Here is a 17562-nt window from a genome sequence, read left to right as displayed (position 1 = left end):
CCGAAAAACTTACTTTGGTGTTAAGACCCCTTACATTTTGGTGAATTAGATCTAGTGAAGGTTTCGAATCAGGATTCCGAACTAAGTATTACTGGTTGGTTTTTGTCTGACTACCATTGACGTTGGATTTACGAAATGACCACGATTATCGGGCTACATAGTTGGAAATAAACAGGATTCATACATTGTCGAGGGTACTCCTATTTTGAAAGTCTTGGAGTCCCCTTTGAGCTTAAGTTCGTCGACAGTGCACCATGAATAACAGCAGATATGCCCGTATGTCCTCCGATTGTCAAGCTATATTCCACAGATGGATGAACTTGCGATGCTCCATCGCCCTGAGAGGTTTACACCGTTTTTTACTGCTGGTATCAGTTTTCTGAGATTTATCACGCACGGGTTGGGAATTGTCGCTTTTGACAGCGGAGGCACTATTATTACTTATCGGCCTGTGTTTATGTTCATGTAGTTTCTGCCTTTTATTCCAAACATTTGCCCCGTTCTCTACCTTATCGTCGACAGGTACCTGATGATTCCAATTCCAACTCACTTAGTCTCTTAGTAACGTGTCAAATTTCTCAGCACAGTCCTTGAGTGCGATCTGGTATTATATGTAGAGCGGCAGGTTATGTTAATCTACTGCGCTCTAGTTAGATCCATAAATCACCAGTTGGGCTCCCCTATATATTATTACATACAGTTTTAAATGCTTATACCAACATACTATTTATAATAACTTAACCCTCTTTCCATTAAATGCACTGCCTCTAATACATTATCATTACCTTCTAAATTCGTTCATTACCTTCCCTGGCAAAATTGGAAGGAAAAGAAATGAATGAAACTGATATGAATGAAGTTTTGGAAGTTTTCGTCGCCTAGGTCGGTTGATATCAGACCTTGATTTCGCAGAATAAGCCACCCGAAAGGCAACCCTAAAACACATCAATTAGGTATAATGTTAATAATGTACAATTGGTACTTACTGTATAAATCACTAGATGGCGATGAAGATTTATCTGAACCACACTCCTTCCCGACACGAGAGAACGTAGGTATTTTCGTCAAAAGTAACATACGGACGACCGCTGTGGTAGCACGCGGCCAACTGACTGACGAACAATGTGTAAAATGTGTTGTATCCGCGGGAAGTGCTATATACCCTTGCTATATAGCAAAATATAGCTAATCCATTTCTCGCGTCGGTAATGAAGAAAATGCTTGGACCATACACTTATAAGGCTGTATAGTTTTATTGTTAATTTCTTAGAGTATAATATTATACGATATAAAACATAACTAAATTACTTGTTTACTGAACCAAAAAGAAGTTTTCTATTTTTAGTATCTTAAGGTTCAAATGGAGGTCAAAGTATAGCTTCACGCGATACGTGCAGAGAGGAATGAAAATAGTGGGGGTTAATTGTAAATATAAAGAAAATAACCACCTTTTTAGAATTGTTCATGGCGGGCCCATATACTTTAGGTCCTATGTTACAACCTTGCATTGACAGGTATTCGAAAACACCAACACATTTTTGGTAAATTGCAAATAATACCGATTTGCACGAAATGCGAGAATGACCCTATTAATGAAAACAAAAGTCTATCAGCATGTTTAATTTTTATTATTTATGGTTATAGATAATTAAAGTAGGGTATGTATCACCTATACAATTAATTGAATAGCTTTATGCACAGCCTGCACAGGTTCCACACTGAAAATATTTACGATGAAATATTAAGGCCAGTCTCCTTTTTCTTCAGACCATTCACTTTCAGTCGAAGATCTTCACTTCTTTTCATGAGCAATTTCAATTTCTCACCTAGCTCCATTTTCCCCCTGTAAGAATAGATAAAATTATTTTCTAAATTTCTTTATCTCTAAACCATCTACGTCTACATCTACCTACCTACGTATATAAAGTTAGTATGGAAAATCCGAGCAAATTGTACTCATTTTTATTAGTATTGTACCTACGCTGGTTTGCCGAAGTTAAATTGCAATAACCGAATTATCGATCCATAAAATTTGATTTGGTTGTAGGTAAGTACCTACCTACTCTAAATAAATATAGGCTAGTAGTAAAGAGCACGGTAAAAATACGTTTTCTTATAATTTGGCTCAAAGAGTACCTATCCCTTTTCAATTATTGTGACTACCTTTATGTACGTAATTACACATAGGTACTACCTAATATTAAAAGAAATGAATGTTAGAAATAAACAAATATTTTCCACGTGATTGTGATATTCACGAACATAACAGATAGGTACTCGTACAAATGCCAATAAAAATGTATAGGGTAAGATTAAGATGGTTGACACTGGATGGGCTTGTGCACAAATCACGCGAGGGTCGATAGGGGGGAGGGGGTCACGAAATAATCACGTGAGATCACGTTGGGGGAGGGAGGGTATAAGGAGATCTCACGTGTATTTTTCTACAGTGAACGAAAAAATACCTACCACATGAGTAGATACTTTTTCTCGGTTTCGTTAAACATAAATCTTCACGCCGCACTTCTGAAAATAGCGAGTGTTTTCTCAGAATTTGCTTGTGTTTTGCAGAATTTAATTACTGTACAGTGTGCCTACCCACTGTTAACCAACTTACCCTACCTATTATCTTCTACTTGACGGTCCACTGGATCAAAATAATTAAGGTAAATTGTTTCATTTAGAAACAAAAATATAGCAATATACCGGATAACAGCAATAAAAACTTCTGAAGAGCAATTGATTATGTTGTTACAGTCTATATACTTACAATAATTGTAAGTAGACTGTAGAAGAATTATTGTATAAGAATGATTCTTATTAATAAACATGCGAGAACGACCTGTCCTTTGTCGTACAACGCAATTCTCTATCTGCTGTCAACTATGAACGAATTTAAATAACGTTTATATTTTTACAAAGTGAATCTGACCGTTAAGCCCCCTCCACACTCATGCGCGAATCGTGGCGCGAAGCCGCGAACGCGAGTGTGGAGTTGATTTTGCAGATCTGCGACCTTGGCTCCACACTCGCGTTCGCGGCTTCGCGCCGCGATTCGCGCACGAGTGTGGAGCGGGCTTTACAATTAATTTACAAGTTTGACGACCGGGGGCCCGTTTCTCAAAAGCTTGTAACTTGTAAAAAAAGTGGAAGTCCCTTTCTAACAAAAGCTGTCTACCGAGTGTGGCCTGTAACACGAGCAAATAATTAAAACATAGATTGTACTCCTCAAACGGTGACACTTTTGTTCAACAGCTTTTTAAAATTATGAAGTATTTAGACTCCCTATTTTTCATACTAAATAAATATTATCTTCAATGGACGCCATCGCCACGCCATATCATTGTGATTGACGTTGCTTGTCACGCCTTAAACATAACAAAATTCGCAATACATTGCGTCTTAGAATAAACTTTAAAGTGTATTAAAAATCAAACCACAAGTTATTTTTAAAAGTCGCTGAACAAATGTTGGTCAGTATGAGGAGTACAGCCTACAGTTTAATTTTTTCTTCATGTTACAGGCCACAGTGTTGGCCGAAAGTAAATGCAAATTTAAAATGCTGGCCATTAACCATTATAAATTGAATCGTAAACTGTAATCGTCCGTTACGGTTTAAGGTTCAATTTATAATGGTTAATGGCCAACATTTTCAATTCGCATTAACTTTCGGCCAACACTGACAGGCCACACCCGGTATATTATAAGTTACAAGTTTTTGAGAAACGGGCCCCTGTCTGGCCTAGTGGGTAATTTAGTGACCCTGCCTTCGAGCAACACCGGCTTCCGACACATCGGAAGGGAGGGGCCCCAGCGATATCTCACCGTACAAATCTTTCTGCCATTTTTCGCGGGGGGAAAGGTGCACACAGTCGCACTTCTCACACACTTACATACAAAATCCAATCTGTAATGTTGACACAAATACATAGAAAATGACACACGTCAAAGACAAATCTTGCAAACCTCGATCTCTTTTTGTGTACGGACGAGTGACAAGTGTCACAACACGCACACTAACACATTTTCGTTGAAGTATGTTATTGTATTCTGAGAGATGAGAAGTCGGATTTGTCGCTCGACCGATCCGCAATTTGTACTGAGCGAGCAAAATCGATAAATCCAACAATTACATGAGACTAAAATATAATAATTGTGTTTGAATGTAATTAAACGTATGATATGTAAAAAAAAATATTACATGTGAAATGTAACACTTTCTTTTTGTAAATTTGATGTCCCCGACCTCTTTTTATAACATAAAACCGAGCAAACAGGCATTTTTGTGCAGCAGTGTTCACGCGCGCGTCTGGACTCGGTCTAGTGAAAAATCCAAGTGCAACTAGTTTTATTACCCGCGCTAGATTAGATTGACGCGCTAATCTTGTACCTCGGCAGAGGGGAAATAGTGCGAATGCCGCCTACCTTCCGTGTTGCTCGAAGGACCCTGCATATGAAGCCGAAGTGTCAAACTGACATATTCGATAACGTCTGCGTTACTTACACACACACACACGCTAGCGTATTACGAGTATGTTAGTATCAAACTGGTGGTAGAGTTGGACCAAGAAGAGTCTGCAGCGGTTTTGATAGCCCACGGCAGCGGCGGAAGCAAGTGTTATTCATACGGCATAATTTCATAGAAGTTTGACGTTTAAAATGACACTTGCACTGCGTGGGCTGTCAAAATCGCTGCAGACTTTTCTCGGTCTGACTCTAGCTATAAAGGACGTATAAAAACAAAGTTTTCACCTTAACAAATTGTAATATCAGAATCAGCCTCCGTTTGCAAATGAGCATGAAAACGATAGGACCTAATTGGAAGGACTATTTAAACATCTAACTTGAATGAAATACGAGAACCAGCTTTTAGTGACAACTAATAGAATTTTCAATTAGTGATACCAAAGATCACTTAACTATTTAGACGGACCATTATATAAGAACACTTTCGGTAACTATCTGTAAACCTACACGTCGGTATTATAAAATGGTGTAGGTGGTGAAGAAATATAAATAAGTAAAGCGGTTTATCTGCTTGGTATTTTATAAGTAAAGCAGTGACTATATATTTTGAATAATATGTGTTTTCATAAGCGCTTTATAAAATGCAGCGGGGGTAGCGGAGTCTGTACAACACACTTTATGAGGCTTTGTTAGTACGTATTAGCGAACATATGTAACTTGCAGTTTATTTTAGTTCATAGACAAATTTTCAATAATATCGACCAGTTTTTTGTGTCATACATATTCTACGAGTTATTAGGATTTAAACTCACATGGCGACAGGCAAGTTATCAGGAACCTCCGGTTTCATAGTTTCAAGTTTCTTCTTCAACTCGCCAGCGATTTGTTGACGCCGTGTCGCTTCGCTCTCAAGCTCGGAGTTCGTCTTATTAACCTCTTCGTATTCCCGCGTCATCTGCTCCTCGTCCTAGTCAACGACATTAAATAAATTAATTTGATTGAATCCATTGCAAGAGCTAATAACGCAAGCAGCCGTAACTTCGGGCGTCCGGATTACTCAATACGATAGACCCTCGAAAGCCAGCTAGCCACCTACGAGCAGTAGAATTCCTGAAGATAACAAGGCGTAGCGTGAGCGGAAATATACAGATCCTATGCTATGCTGCCAGCCTTAGGACAACAACAACGTAGGTATACGTAAATTATCCGGTTCTTTTTACAGAAACGACACGCGTTAGGGACGCGTGAAGGCTGAGTTATTATTCGCATGAAATTGATAATTATTTATACTTTTAACATGACTCGAAGACTAGTGATTAATAATAATAATAATGTTGACTCGACGATCATTGTTCCGATAGTCGAGTCAGCGAACGGTCTCATAGCGAAGCGTCTCGACCAACACCTAGAGAGACTCTCGCTGGGTGGTTGGATAAGTTGGATTAAGGGTCAGATGCAGAAGGCGGTAGGTAATTTTGGACACGGCGCGTTTAGTACTTACTACTTACTTACTTACTTTACTTTTATATTCATATTATAAATGACCTAACCTACGAAGAAAAATAAATAAATGAATAATATAATAATAATAAGGAAATCTCTGCGGCCCTGACCACCGGTAGCTTGGGCCTTGCCCCGCTGCTGGCGGCAACCTAGGTTAGGTTTTTATAATGTGTTTATATTATGCATTTTTTATTGTTTTGTAAGTGTTTTTATATTTTACTTTTATTTTCATATTATAAATCACCTAGCCTAAAAGTTGAAATAAATAAAGAGAATAATAATAACGCGACATTAAATCTCTCCAAACGGCCTCTACGTGTTGGATTTATATCCCCACGCACGCCTATACCTAAATGACCGGGCTCGAAAGACCCGAGAGTTAACGGAGATACAAATAATAATAATAATAATCTGTATGTTTGCTTTGAACGCAGGAAATTGGTAAATTCCGGTTATTACATAATATTAATAATATTTTTCATGTAAAATAAAGCTATGACATCATTTCAAATTGCCCAAAATGTATACCTACTCGTCGACGTGCATAATTACGACTTTGTAATATTTTTTACTTGTATTACCGGCAGGAACACGTACTTAGGTAAGTAGTTAAAATTCGTCGGGATGTGTCAGGCACTTAGAAAAATAAAAATAACGTGGCAAACATCCTTATTATAAATATTTATTTAGGAACAAGGAAACTGTAAAGAGAATTTCCTCTCAACATGTGTTTAAATGCTCGTAGAATCAATACCATAAAACACTAAAACATTGCCCGCTTTTTTCGATCTTTTCCTTTTTGTTCGAGTTTATCGTTCCATATTGTATTACTTATCTGTGGCACTCACACATTAACATACTTTTCTAGGAGGTATCTGCAACAGTTATATTATTCTATATATCAAGACATATCTCTTGTTACGTTCATCATGAAAACGGCGAATGATTTGGAGGTTGCTTAAGTGCCTACTGTCTTTAGTCTTTAGTCTTTATACCGTATATATCTATAGTATAGATATCGATATAAATATCATCAAGGGACTCATACATAAATGTATACGTATACTTAAGACTACTTAAGCACTTACGTAGAAACTCCGAGTCTGCCTAAATCGCTCCGCCTTATTTCCCAACGAGTCTTCGTAGGCGCGTCTGTAAAAGATATATACGTAAACATAGTGGCCTGTAATATGAGCAAAAATTTAAACTGTAGGCTGTACTCCTCTACTGACCAACATTTGTTCAGCGACTTTTAAAAATAACTTGTGGTTTGATTTTTAATACACTTTAAAGTTTATTCTAAGACGCAATGTATTGCGAATTTTGTTATGTTTAAGGCATGACAAGGGGTTAGTATCATATGGTCAAAAACGCAGGTCGTCTATACAGCGTCAACTCACCTAAAAATCATATGGGCAAATTGGCAGATAGTCTAAAACGTAAGCGGCCTATAAAGCAACTCGTCTAAAATCAACCCGGTAAATAAGTGGTTTGTCCGATATGTAACTAGTCACTTTAGCTACTTGCCTTAGGATCATCTAGACCAATTCATAAAAAGTAATTGGTCTTTCTTCTTCACGTCTTAAAATAAGCCCTTTATAAACCGCAAACAATTTGAATGAATGACATAAATTGACAACTGACTTTTAGCTTTTTTTTAAATCATAGACAATTGGTGATACAACCAGGGGTCGGAAACCGGTATTTGCTCCATACAAAAATATCGGTATTATTACGTTCTTTTTCGTTCTTTGGTTTATTATTTCATTTTTTATGGGACAACCTAATAATACAAGGTTGTTACCTAAATATATGATTCAGTCCTACGTAAAGAGCATATAATAATTCAAAATTTTGGGCTATTTCGGGGTTTTACAAAAATACCGGTTCCGAGCCCTGGATACAACAAGGAAATATCTGTCAACAATATTTGGCTAGAGTCAGACCGAGAAAAGTCTAACAGTGATTTTGATAGCCCACGGAGTGGAAGGGTCATTTTAAACTTCAAACTTCTATGAAATTATGACTTATAAATAACACTTGCATTGCGTGGGCTATCAAAATGGCCGCAGACTTATATTGGTCGAACTTAGCCAGACTCTAATAGGCTTGGCAAAACTTCACATTAGTTTTGCTACGTAACCACAGACAAAACAATATAATTGCTTAAGTATAGTTTGTTCTTTTATTTATGATTAATAAGCAATGAACATTTATTTTAGTTATTCCATTAAAATTAAGTTAGATTAATCAAAAATCTTAACTTAAATAATTTTTACCCAATTTAAGGACGACTTGATTGATTTAAGACGAGTTGCTTCTTGGGCGACATGCTATTTAGACCACATACATTTTAGACGAATTGCTTTGTCGGCGACCAGCTATTTAGACCATATGCATGTAAGACGATTTGATAATACGACAGTAGACGAAATCATTTTGTGACGAGTTGCTTCATGGACCGCTTACGTTTTAGACTATCTGCAAATTTGCCCAAATGATTTTTAGGTGAGTTGACGCTGTAGACGACCTGCGTTTTTGACCATATCTTAAACTAATAACGCATAGACAGATAGTCCCCATACGGCTAACCTGCCAAATGTGAAGCCGAAACACGATCGATGTGTGCGTGTGAGGCTCGTGTTTTACGCTCAGCAACACACACACATATATAAAAACTTGTTGCCAGTATATAGATATTTCCCTCAAAGTGGGGATTTAACAATATCCTTAACACTTGGTTATTAATAATTTGTGTGTAGATTTAATAGCAAAAGCTTTTTATGTTTATTTAAGGATTTTTTGCATTAGAGTCCTTTGTCAAATAAGGTTTAAATAAAGAAATTGATCGATTTTAACAATTTTTTATTTAAAATGTGCATGAAATTACTACATAATTTGAAATAAAATTATGAAATATTTAAAAATATATAATTTTTATATAATTACACAAGGAACTTCAATTAAGCGTATTCATTTTAGAATGTAAACGTCATGTCCCATTTTGAGGAAAAAATATTCTCTACACTGGCAACATTTATAACAAATGGCGGCTGACGAAACATTGGATTTTTTTTAGTTACGATTACGTCAAAATATCACATTAAACTCTATGCTTACGCGTGAAATGTAATGTAAGTCGGTTTGTTTTTATGATATGATGCGTTGTGACACCCATTCAATGCACAAACAACCATTTTTCCTGTGTTTTTGATTTTTAAACGGGAGGTGTACACAAACCGACGTGACCTTGAGTACTGCCAGGGCCGATCGAATACGGTGACACCATGGTCTAATAAAACATGGTCTTCTATTCCCAGAGTGACACGGGCCTACGTCACAATAACATTGCCACTTTATTTCAACATAATATGTTACATGGGTACATTATACCTATGGTTAATAAGTTAAAATATTTCTTTATAATTTTCATTTATATGTATTTTATCTTAAATTTTACAATAACACGTCATTTTTAATTATTCATTAGCAATATCTTCCGATTCACGACAGAAATTTCAGACGTTCGGGTAATTCTGTTTACACTACTGACAACACAGGATAGCGCTGTCACATTTGACAATTCGGATCTAGATAACTTCATGCCCTGAGGGGCTACCGCGAAAACCGAAATTCGCAAATTGCGGGGATCTTACTCTTTTACTCCAATGAAGGCGTAATTAGAGTGACAGAGAAAAATGCCCGCAATTGACGATTTTCGGTATTGGCGGTAGCCCTACTGACCGTCATCCTTGTCGAACGCGTGTTAATTGTTATTTCCTTCTCGCTCAGTGTCAGCAGTCGCAATGTTTTCCAAACTTTTCACGCCGTAAGCTTGGTAATTAATGTGTAACTGTGAATTAGTTTTTCAAACGTTTGTCTTGTATAGATAAATAAAGTTTAATTTAATACATTAGATTTGTTTTATTTTACTATGTTTCTACATGAATAACTTAAAATTAATGCCGTTAAAATAATTTTCACCGTTGGTTAAAATTCTCCCACATTTTAAAGTTTGAGAATCTGTAAACAGCATGATGACGTAGGACCGTGTCAGTTAGGTCATACGCGAATCTCGGAATAGAGTACCAGGCGGAGTATATTATTATACCATGGGTGACACGAGTGCGACGTGACGTCGCACTTGAAATGGCTTCACTAGGGATGTACGAACACTCGATCTATGCCTTATAAATCTATGGACCATATGATACTAACCCATGACAAGCAACGTCAATCACAATGATATGGCGTGGCGATGGCGTCCATTGAAGATAATATTTATTTTATATGAAAAATAGGGAGTATAAATACTTCATAATTTTTAGAAGATGTTGAACAAAAGTGTCACCGTTTGAGGAGTACAATCTATGTTTTAATTATTTGGTCGTGTTACAGGCCACACCCGGTATAAGTTTATGGAAAACATATTCATATTCTTGGAGTATTTAACTATAATAATCCTGTACTAACATTTATGGAAATAGTTTATGTTAATAGTTTGGGCTGTGATGTGTGTGAACCTCATATGTATCTACGGCTCTATGGTGGAGAGGGACGGCCACCGACGACGGAGAGGAGCGATGGTTCGAAAGCAGGAAAAGTATGCGGTGTTAACGAACTACCTATGTGTCCCTCTTACCGTGGAAACCACTGGCCGTTGGTGTGCTGAGGCCAAGGCTTTTATTGAGGAAGTGGGCAGACGATTGAGAGAGAGTGGTCATGACCGGGTCTTTCCTTATGCAAAGGTTGTCCATCGCGGTTCAACGTGGCAACGCGGCGAGCATGATGGACTCCTTTGCATCTGGAGGGGCGCGGGGTGAATTTTATGAATAGTTTTTTCGATTTTTGACCAAGTTGCGTTCGGCGCTCGAGGTCACAAACTTTGATTATTCATTGAGCCAACATAAACAAGTCTGCAAAAAATCAGCTACCGGATATGACGCAATTGAACCCCGTTACAAAAGGCGACAAAGTTACTTTATCGTGGATTATCCTCACGTCACGTCAAATCTAAAATGCCATTATACTTATTTTGCCCTTTCCATGTCACTTTTTGGCATTTGTGTAATAAATTAAGAGGTTGTTTTTATTTTAATAAATGAGATCAGGCAGGTTTTTTGTGCTGCGTACAGCATCACACGGTATGGGATATAAACATTTAATATAGATCAAACGAAGGTCCAATAGACTCGATTTGACTAACATGTACGAGTATGTCCAGAGAATATTAATGGTTTCGGCGGAGAAATCATACATTAATAACCCCATGCCAAGCGCCAGGCTCCCATGAGCCGTGGCAAAATGCCGGGACAACGCGAGGAAGATGATGATGACATTGATAACCATCAGAACAGCTTTCAGACAAATCTGTTTTATGTGATTTTAGTCTCCTGGCCTTTTGCAAAGCAATATTCGACTTACATTCACATAATTGAAATAATCAAGTTTCAAAGCGAGGTTAACATGGCATAAATTTTTGCTGAATATGACAATCAAATCGGTAATTCTTCAAGTCCACAATCATTGGCATTCGTTTGATGTCAACCAAGGATAAATTGTTTTAACGTCAGCGGGTGCTTCATCTCTGATCGAGGCTACAACCCGGACTCGGCTCGCTCGCGCCGCCGAAAGATTTTCTTTCGGTCCCTCGGCCTTGCGCTGGCGTCTTAGCTGTGTAAAAACATGAGATAGGTAATATAGGTAGACTAGTCGGCGTATTCTTTCTCCAGACTTAGGTCTCGTCGCTTGAAGCTTCTTCCATTCCCTCGTACGGCTGTTTCAGCTGCGTACTCTTCGCTGTAGTTTAAACATAGAATACATTACATGATACTCTCGTCTGCGCCTTGTTCATCCCTAATTAGTCGGATTCGGCTATCCCGCGCCACCTGAAGAGCTTCTTCCAGCCCCTCGCACTGGTGTACGTCTGAACCACGGTCCACCCACGGTCTAAACATGAGATGATGAGATATTACATGTTACCTACTCTCCTCTGCGCCTTCTTCCTCCCTTTCCCGCCCCTCCCCAGACCCTCCAGACTGGTGTCATAGCTGCGTAAAATCATGAGCTACGTTACATGTTACTCTCATCGGTGCGTTCTTCGTCGCTGATTAAGTCGATTAGCCGGGCTCGACTCTCGCGTGCCGCCTGGAGAGCCTCTGCCAGCCCTTCGCACTGGTGTTTCAGCTGAGTGCGTTTCGCTGTTAGTCGAACTGTGAAAGAAGTTTTTGGGTTATTCAAAGTTAACTTAGGAACCAAGCTGCTTGATGATAAAATACATATATGTAGTGGTACCTACTTAATAGTTATTTGTTTTACAAGGAGGCAAAAGTTGTTTTTTTACCTCTCGTGCTAAATTGATACCAAAGCAAGCGAAAGATCCCAAAATTGCCAAAAAATCGGAAAATGGAATCTTGAGCGTTGCGAGGGCAAAATTTGTTTATCTCTCGTACCTTGAAACGAGGGTTAAACAAATTTTGCCACCGAGTAGTGATGGGCAGTTCTCGAGAAGTTTCGGAAACAAGAGAATATCGCGAGAAGCTTCTCGAGAAATTTCTCTCGAAAGGAAATTTCCGAGAAAGTACTTTAAATATAATAAAAATTTGATTATTAGTTTTTTGTATGTGTTGATATTAGTAATTTATAGGTATTCGCAATACATTTTAGTTCTTCTAAAACCTTTAAAGGCAAAATTCTCTTCGTTCTCGAGAAATTTCCGAGAAATTTCTTGAAAATGTTCTCCGGAGAACTTTCTCGGGTTTATTCAGTACCGTTTAAATGGTAAATAGTTAATAAATAAAACACATTTTTGTTAAACAGGTAATTCGCAACTCGTGTTGATTTAAAACATTCCTTTCGGTCGTGTTTTAATTATTTATCACTCCTTGCGAATTTTCTAATTTTGCACTTCGTACTACTTTTGTATCGTAATATACTATTATGTATTAGCTACTGGAAAAACACATTAAAGGTGACCTCATTAAATGTATTCCCTGTAATATGGGCTCATCCGAAACACTCCAGATTGATTAATCACTTCAGGTTCTTTCTTTCCTAATTCGTGTTTTACTTCAACCGGACTTTTTTCGCAATTTATCATATACCGTATCAAATCTTGTGATATATTTGCATCTATACACTGCATCACAAAATGAACACACGTCTTTGATACATCCATGGTCCGACAAAATTCTAAAGTACCTACTCAAACAGTTTACCTTTTTAATTTTAATTTATTAACACGTTTGATTTGTCACAACCGTCCACTTTCTTAGCATTGATGACACTGATAGAAAAAATCATTTTTACCCTTCCCTATTCAAAAATTACCTAGAGAATACAAAAAATCACATGCAAATAAAACAATGGAGTATTATTGGCGATAAGCGTTATTTACAGGGTACAGGAAAGTTTGGCGGCTTTCTTTTGTTTTATAAACTAGGTACCTGAGATGGTTCATGACATGACCATAATTCTCTGCCAAATATTTCAAATCTGTTTTATTAAATATTTACCGTTCATTTAATTATTGAGTAGAAATTAGCCATTTTGTATTAACTCCATAATATTATATTTTATTACAGTTTGTCAAAACAGTTTTCAAGTTCTTTAATATGAAACATTTTTTGTTTTATTATTGCACAACTAGCTTCAGCCCGCGACTTCGTCTGCGTGATGATGATGATGATTGATAAAAATTATCCTTTCTCGGGGCCCAATCTATCTCCATGCCAAATTTTGTCCAAATCGGTCCAGCGGTTTAAGCGTGAAGAGGTAACAGACAGACAAAATTTCGCATTTATGTATAATAAATTAATAATATCGGTATGGATGACTGTTTTACATGAACGCCAAATGTAGTCGAGAACAATTTTAAGAAATTTCTTGGGAACAAAATTAAATTATCGCTTAGAACGTTCATTTCATTTGGCAGAAACCAACTTATCAAGCCAACAGCTGTATATAACATAAATCCAGACTATTTGAGCTTCTAAACAATAATACTCGAAATATCCAGTAATTTTTTTTAAATATTTAATTCGGAAATTTTCTCCTGCAAAGCTTCTATGGAGAACGTTCCCGAGAAATTTCTCGGAAACTTCTCGAGAACAAAGAGAAGTTGGCCTTTAGTATCGTCTAATTGGTTCGAATACCTTAGGGCCAACACACATACCCACGACACGACGTCGTATCGTGAGACGACGCGACATCGTCTCACGTTGCGACGTCGTGTAACGTTACGACGTCGTATCGTGGCGCGATACGACGTCGTGTCGCGGCGCAATACGACGTCGTGTCTGGTCATTTTACGACGTCGTGTCACGTTGCGGCGCCGTAACGTGGAAATCTACGATGTAAATTGATTGATTCACGACACGATATCGTATCGTAGTATTAGTCGACCACAATCAGACTACGATTCGAAAGTACCGTTAGCACAACAAATTAATAATTATACTCATATGTCATATGCCTTCATACTACAAGTCCAGGCACTTTTTTTTTCAAAATGGCGTGACCATTGGGCTCGCAAGACAGCTCACAAAGGCTCTAGTAGATAATGGCAATGATGGTAAACAGTCACTACGTGCATATACATATTTTAGCGCTATTCTTGATACATATTATGCTTTTTAGGGTTTCGTACCAAAAAGGTGGTTCCGTACAAAAAACCCTTATCTGTCCGTCCGTCTATCTGTCCCGTCTTTCATAACATATGAATCGCCATATCTGTCAATAAAATAAGAATCGTGGAAAATTATTGATTAAGAATTTTCCACATATATTGTATTATTGTATAAAACCGTTTAATACAAGTAATTCGATATTTGTGTAATAGACAACTGTAATTTTTTTTCAAAGCTTTAAATCTTCTTCATACAGAAGTAAGTACCTACCTATTTTCAATTATCTTCACACTCTACCATTAAGGGCCACTTCCACCAACCCACTAACCCGGGGTTAAGCGGTTAAACCACTAACCCAGTGTCAAATTATACTGGTAACCATGTTAACATTTACGGCATGTTACTACCATGACGTTAAAATAGTAAAAAATTATCGCAGTTAATCAAGATATAAGGATTGCAACCGACATGTTCTTGTTTTGCTGCTATTATCTCTAAGAAGTCGCAGAAAGTTTACTTACAGTTTACGTCGTAGGTTTTTACGACACGACGTCGCAACGTTATACGGCATCGTATAGTGCTCACGATACGATGTCGTAGGTTTCCACGACGCGACGTCGCAACGTGACACGACGTCGTATAGTGCCCACGATACGACGTCGTAGATTTCTACGACACGACGTCGCAACGTTACACGACGTCGCACCGTGAGACTACGTCTCGTCGTCTCACGATACGACGTCGTAACGTGGGTATGTGTGCCGGCCCTTACGCATAATTATTAATCACTAGAGTCTGGCTAGCCAAAAATTGTTGACAGATATTTCGTTGTTGTATCACCAATTGTCTATGATTTAAAAAAAAAAGCTAAAAGTCAGTTGTCAATTTATGTCACTCATTCAAATTGTTTGCGGTTTATAAGGGGTTTATTTTAAATAATATGAATAACGTCTATACTGAGTGAGGTTCGCAAACCATTATTTAAGTTCGTAAATAATTACGACAATGTGCGAAGTCGACGTGTAGCGTTGTATAACGAAAAACTGCAATGTTTACAACTCCTAAGCAAATGTAAACAAATTAGGAGGTTGGTGCTCTATAAATATTTTGATACTTGGCATTTAGCATATTTGGCAATACTTATGTATTTTTTTTCGTGATGGATTAATATGTATGTATGTATGTATAAACTCTTTATTGTACAAAACACAAAACACAAATTAATTTATTTAATTTATTTATTTATTTAATTTATTTATTTATTTTAATATTACGGTATTATCGAGCTAGGTCTTATTTACACTACATTTCATTTTTCGCCTTGTTACAAAGGTATATGGTGAGAAAGTGTTAACATATGTGCATGTTTATCGTTGACTGTACTTTACATAGTGGTAGAAATTATATGAGCTGACTTTGAGTGCAGGTCAACGTATATTTAACTTATATCCTTAGGTACCTTACGTGTGCACAGAAAATCAAAAATATTTTCTAGTATCAAAACTATAATTCCTACTACACAAAGTGTGACCAGCCCAAGATTTTCTGAATTTCCCGCCAAACATTTGTGTAATATTTCAGTAGCCAGACTCTAACAGTTATAAATTAAACAAATGTCCTTTCTCAGAAATTTCCGTCCAAGAGAAATTTCTCGAGAATCGCTGAGAATTTCCAGGAGAAGGAATTCTCGAGAACGAGAAATTTCTCGCCGGCACATCACTACCACCGAGTGAAACACAAAATTTTTCACCACACCAACACAAGGATAATACTAACTATAAAATATCAAACAAAATCAAAACAAATCGATTCAAAATGAATGTTATTAAATACCTATTTATTATTTAAAATCATCATTTAAAAGTTAATTCTACCTGCCAACATAAGAAAACAACTCAAAATTTACATTTGATTACTTTGCCTCACATGTGGATAAAATGCAACTTTCTTATCCGTTTTTGAACAATCAAGAGAGCCTTTACCAGCTAGTGTGGTGAAAAAAATATTACCCTCCCTTTTATGAAATCATGTTGAAGTGGGCTGCTTTGGAGTTGAACACCAAGTGGAATTTGCAGAGATTTTCTGTAATCACGGCGAAAACATACACGGCGACATTATGGCGATTAAGCATTGTACCTGACATGTAAAATTCTATTTTTATCAATAAAGAATTGAAATTGAAATGTATATTTTTATTTTGTTAAGCTTCTAGGTGAATGACTGCTTGCCCAGAATTTTTAATTAGACTCTTTCCGGTAAAAATACAAATACTCGTAGAAAATACAGAGATCGATAGAATTCGTTGAGTGAAAAATAGGGCTATTTTTATGAATGTAACTTTGAAAAATTGAGTTTTTACCTCCGACGTTTCGAGGACGGCGTTGTCCCCGTGATCTCGTGGTCTTCTCCGAGACCATAGGGGACAACGCCGTCCTCGAAACGGCGGAGGTAAATTTCAAACTCAATTTTACGCGATTAGTCCCGACGTTGTGATAATAATGAGTAAAAATCGTGAAAGTTTAAATCAGTGTTTGACTTAGAAAAAATTACGGTAAAATATTTGCTGTCAATTTCGTTTACTTAATAACACCTATTTGGTAACAAAACTTTAAAAATAACTTACTAATGACACGTTTTAAATATCAGACTTTCTGTTACACTATTACCTAAACTACGTAGGTCACCCGATAAGTTTTGAGATGCTCGAAATTCGAAAATGGAACGCACCTGAATTATATGTTTTTAAAAAGCAAATTTATTTAAAAATAGAACACAAGTTGCCGATTCGCTCCAATTTAAAAAATGAATATGTTACAGTCATTTATCTAAAACTTGAAACGATGGAGCTTAACCGCGAACATTTGCGTGTTATGATATTTTATAATTTTAAATTTGGTTTATCTGAACAATTGTGTTTGCAACGATTGCAGTCAGCGTTAGGAGATTCTGCTCCTTCACGGGCAAC

General features: G+C 37.1%; 1 protein-coding gene and 1 long non-coding RNA gene across 3 annotated transcripts in view; both read right to left on the bottom strand.

Annotated features, from left to right (window-relative positions):
- The window catches only part of LOC134794405 (uncharacterized), a 337443-nt gene that overhangs the window by 211603 nt on the left and 108278 nt on the right, over nt 1-17562 (bottom strand). The gene's annotated exons all lie outside the window — the stretch shown is intronic.
- The window catches only part of LOC134794402 (uncharacterized), a 33377-nt gene continuing 17429 nt past the window's right edge, over nt 1615-17562 (bottom strand). Inside the window, exons 3-6 of the mRNA XM_063766212.1 lie at nt 12047-12182; nt 7059-7122; nt 5280-5434; nt 1615-1843 (exon numbers count right to left, since the gene is read on the bottom strand). Of these exons, the coding sequence (XP_063622282.1) occupies nt 1729-1843; nt 5280-5434; nt 7059-7122; nt 12047-12182 (470 nt within the window). The 3' untranslated portion in view covers nt 1615-1728. The remainder of the gene's footprint in view (nt 1844-5279; nt 5435-7058; nt 7123-12046; nt 12183-17562) is intronic.

This window comes from Cydia splendana, chromosome 10 (genome assembly GCF_910591565.1).
Source record: "Cydia splendana chromosome 10, ilCydSple1.2, whole genome shotgun sequence".
Classification (NCBI taxonomy): domain Eukaryota; kingdom Metazoa; phylum Arthropoda; class Insecta; order Lepidoptera; family Tortricidae; genus Cydia; species Cydia splendana.
The sequence above is the reverse complement of the archived record's forward strand: the minus strand, read 5'-3'. Positions and strand labels throughout refer to the sequence as shown.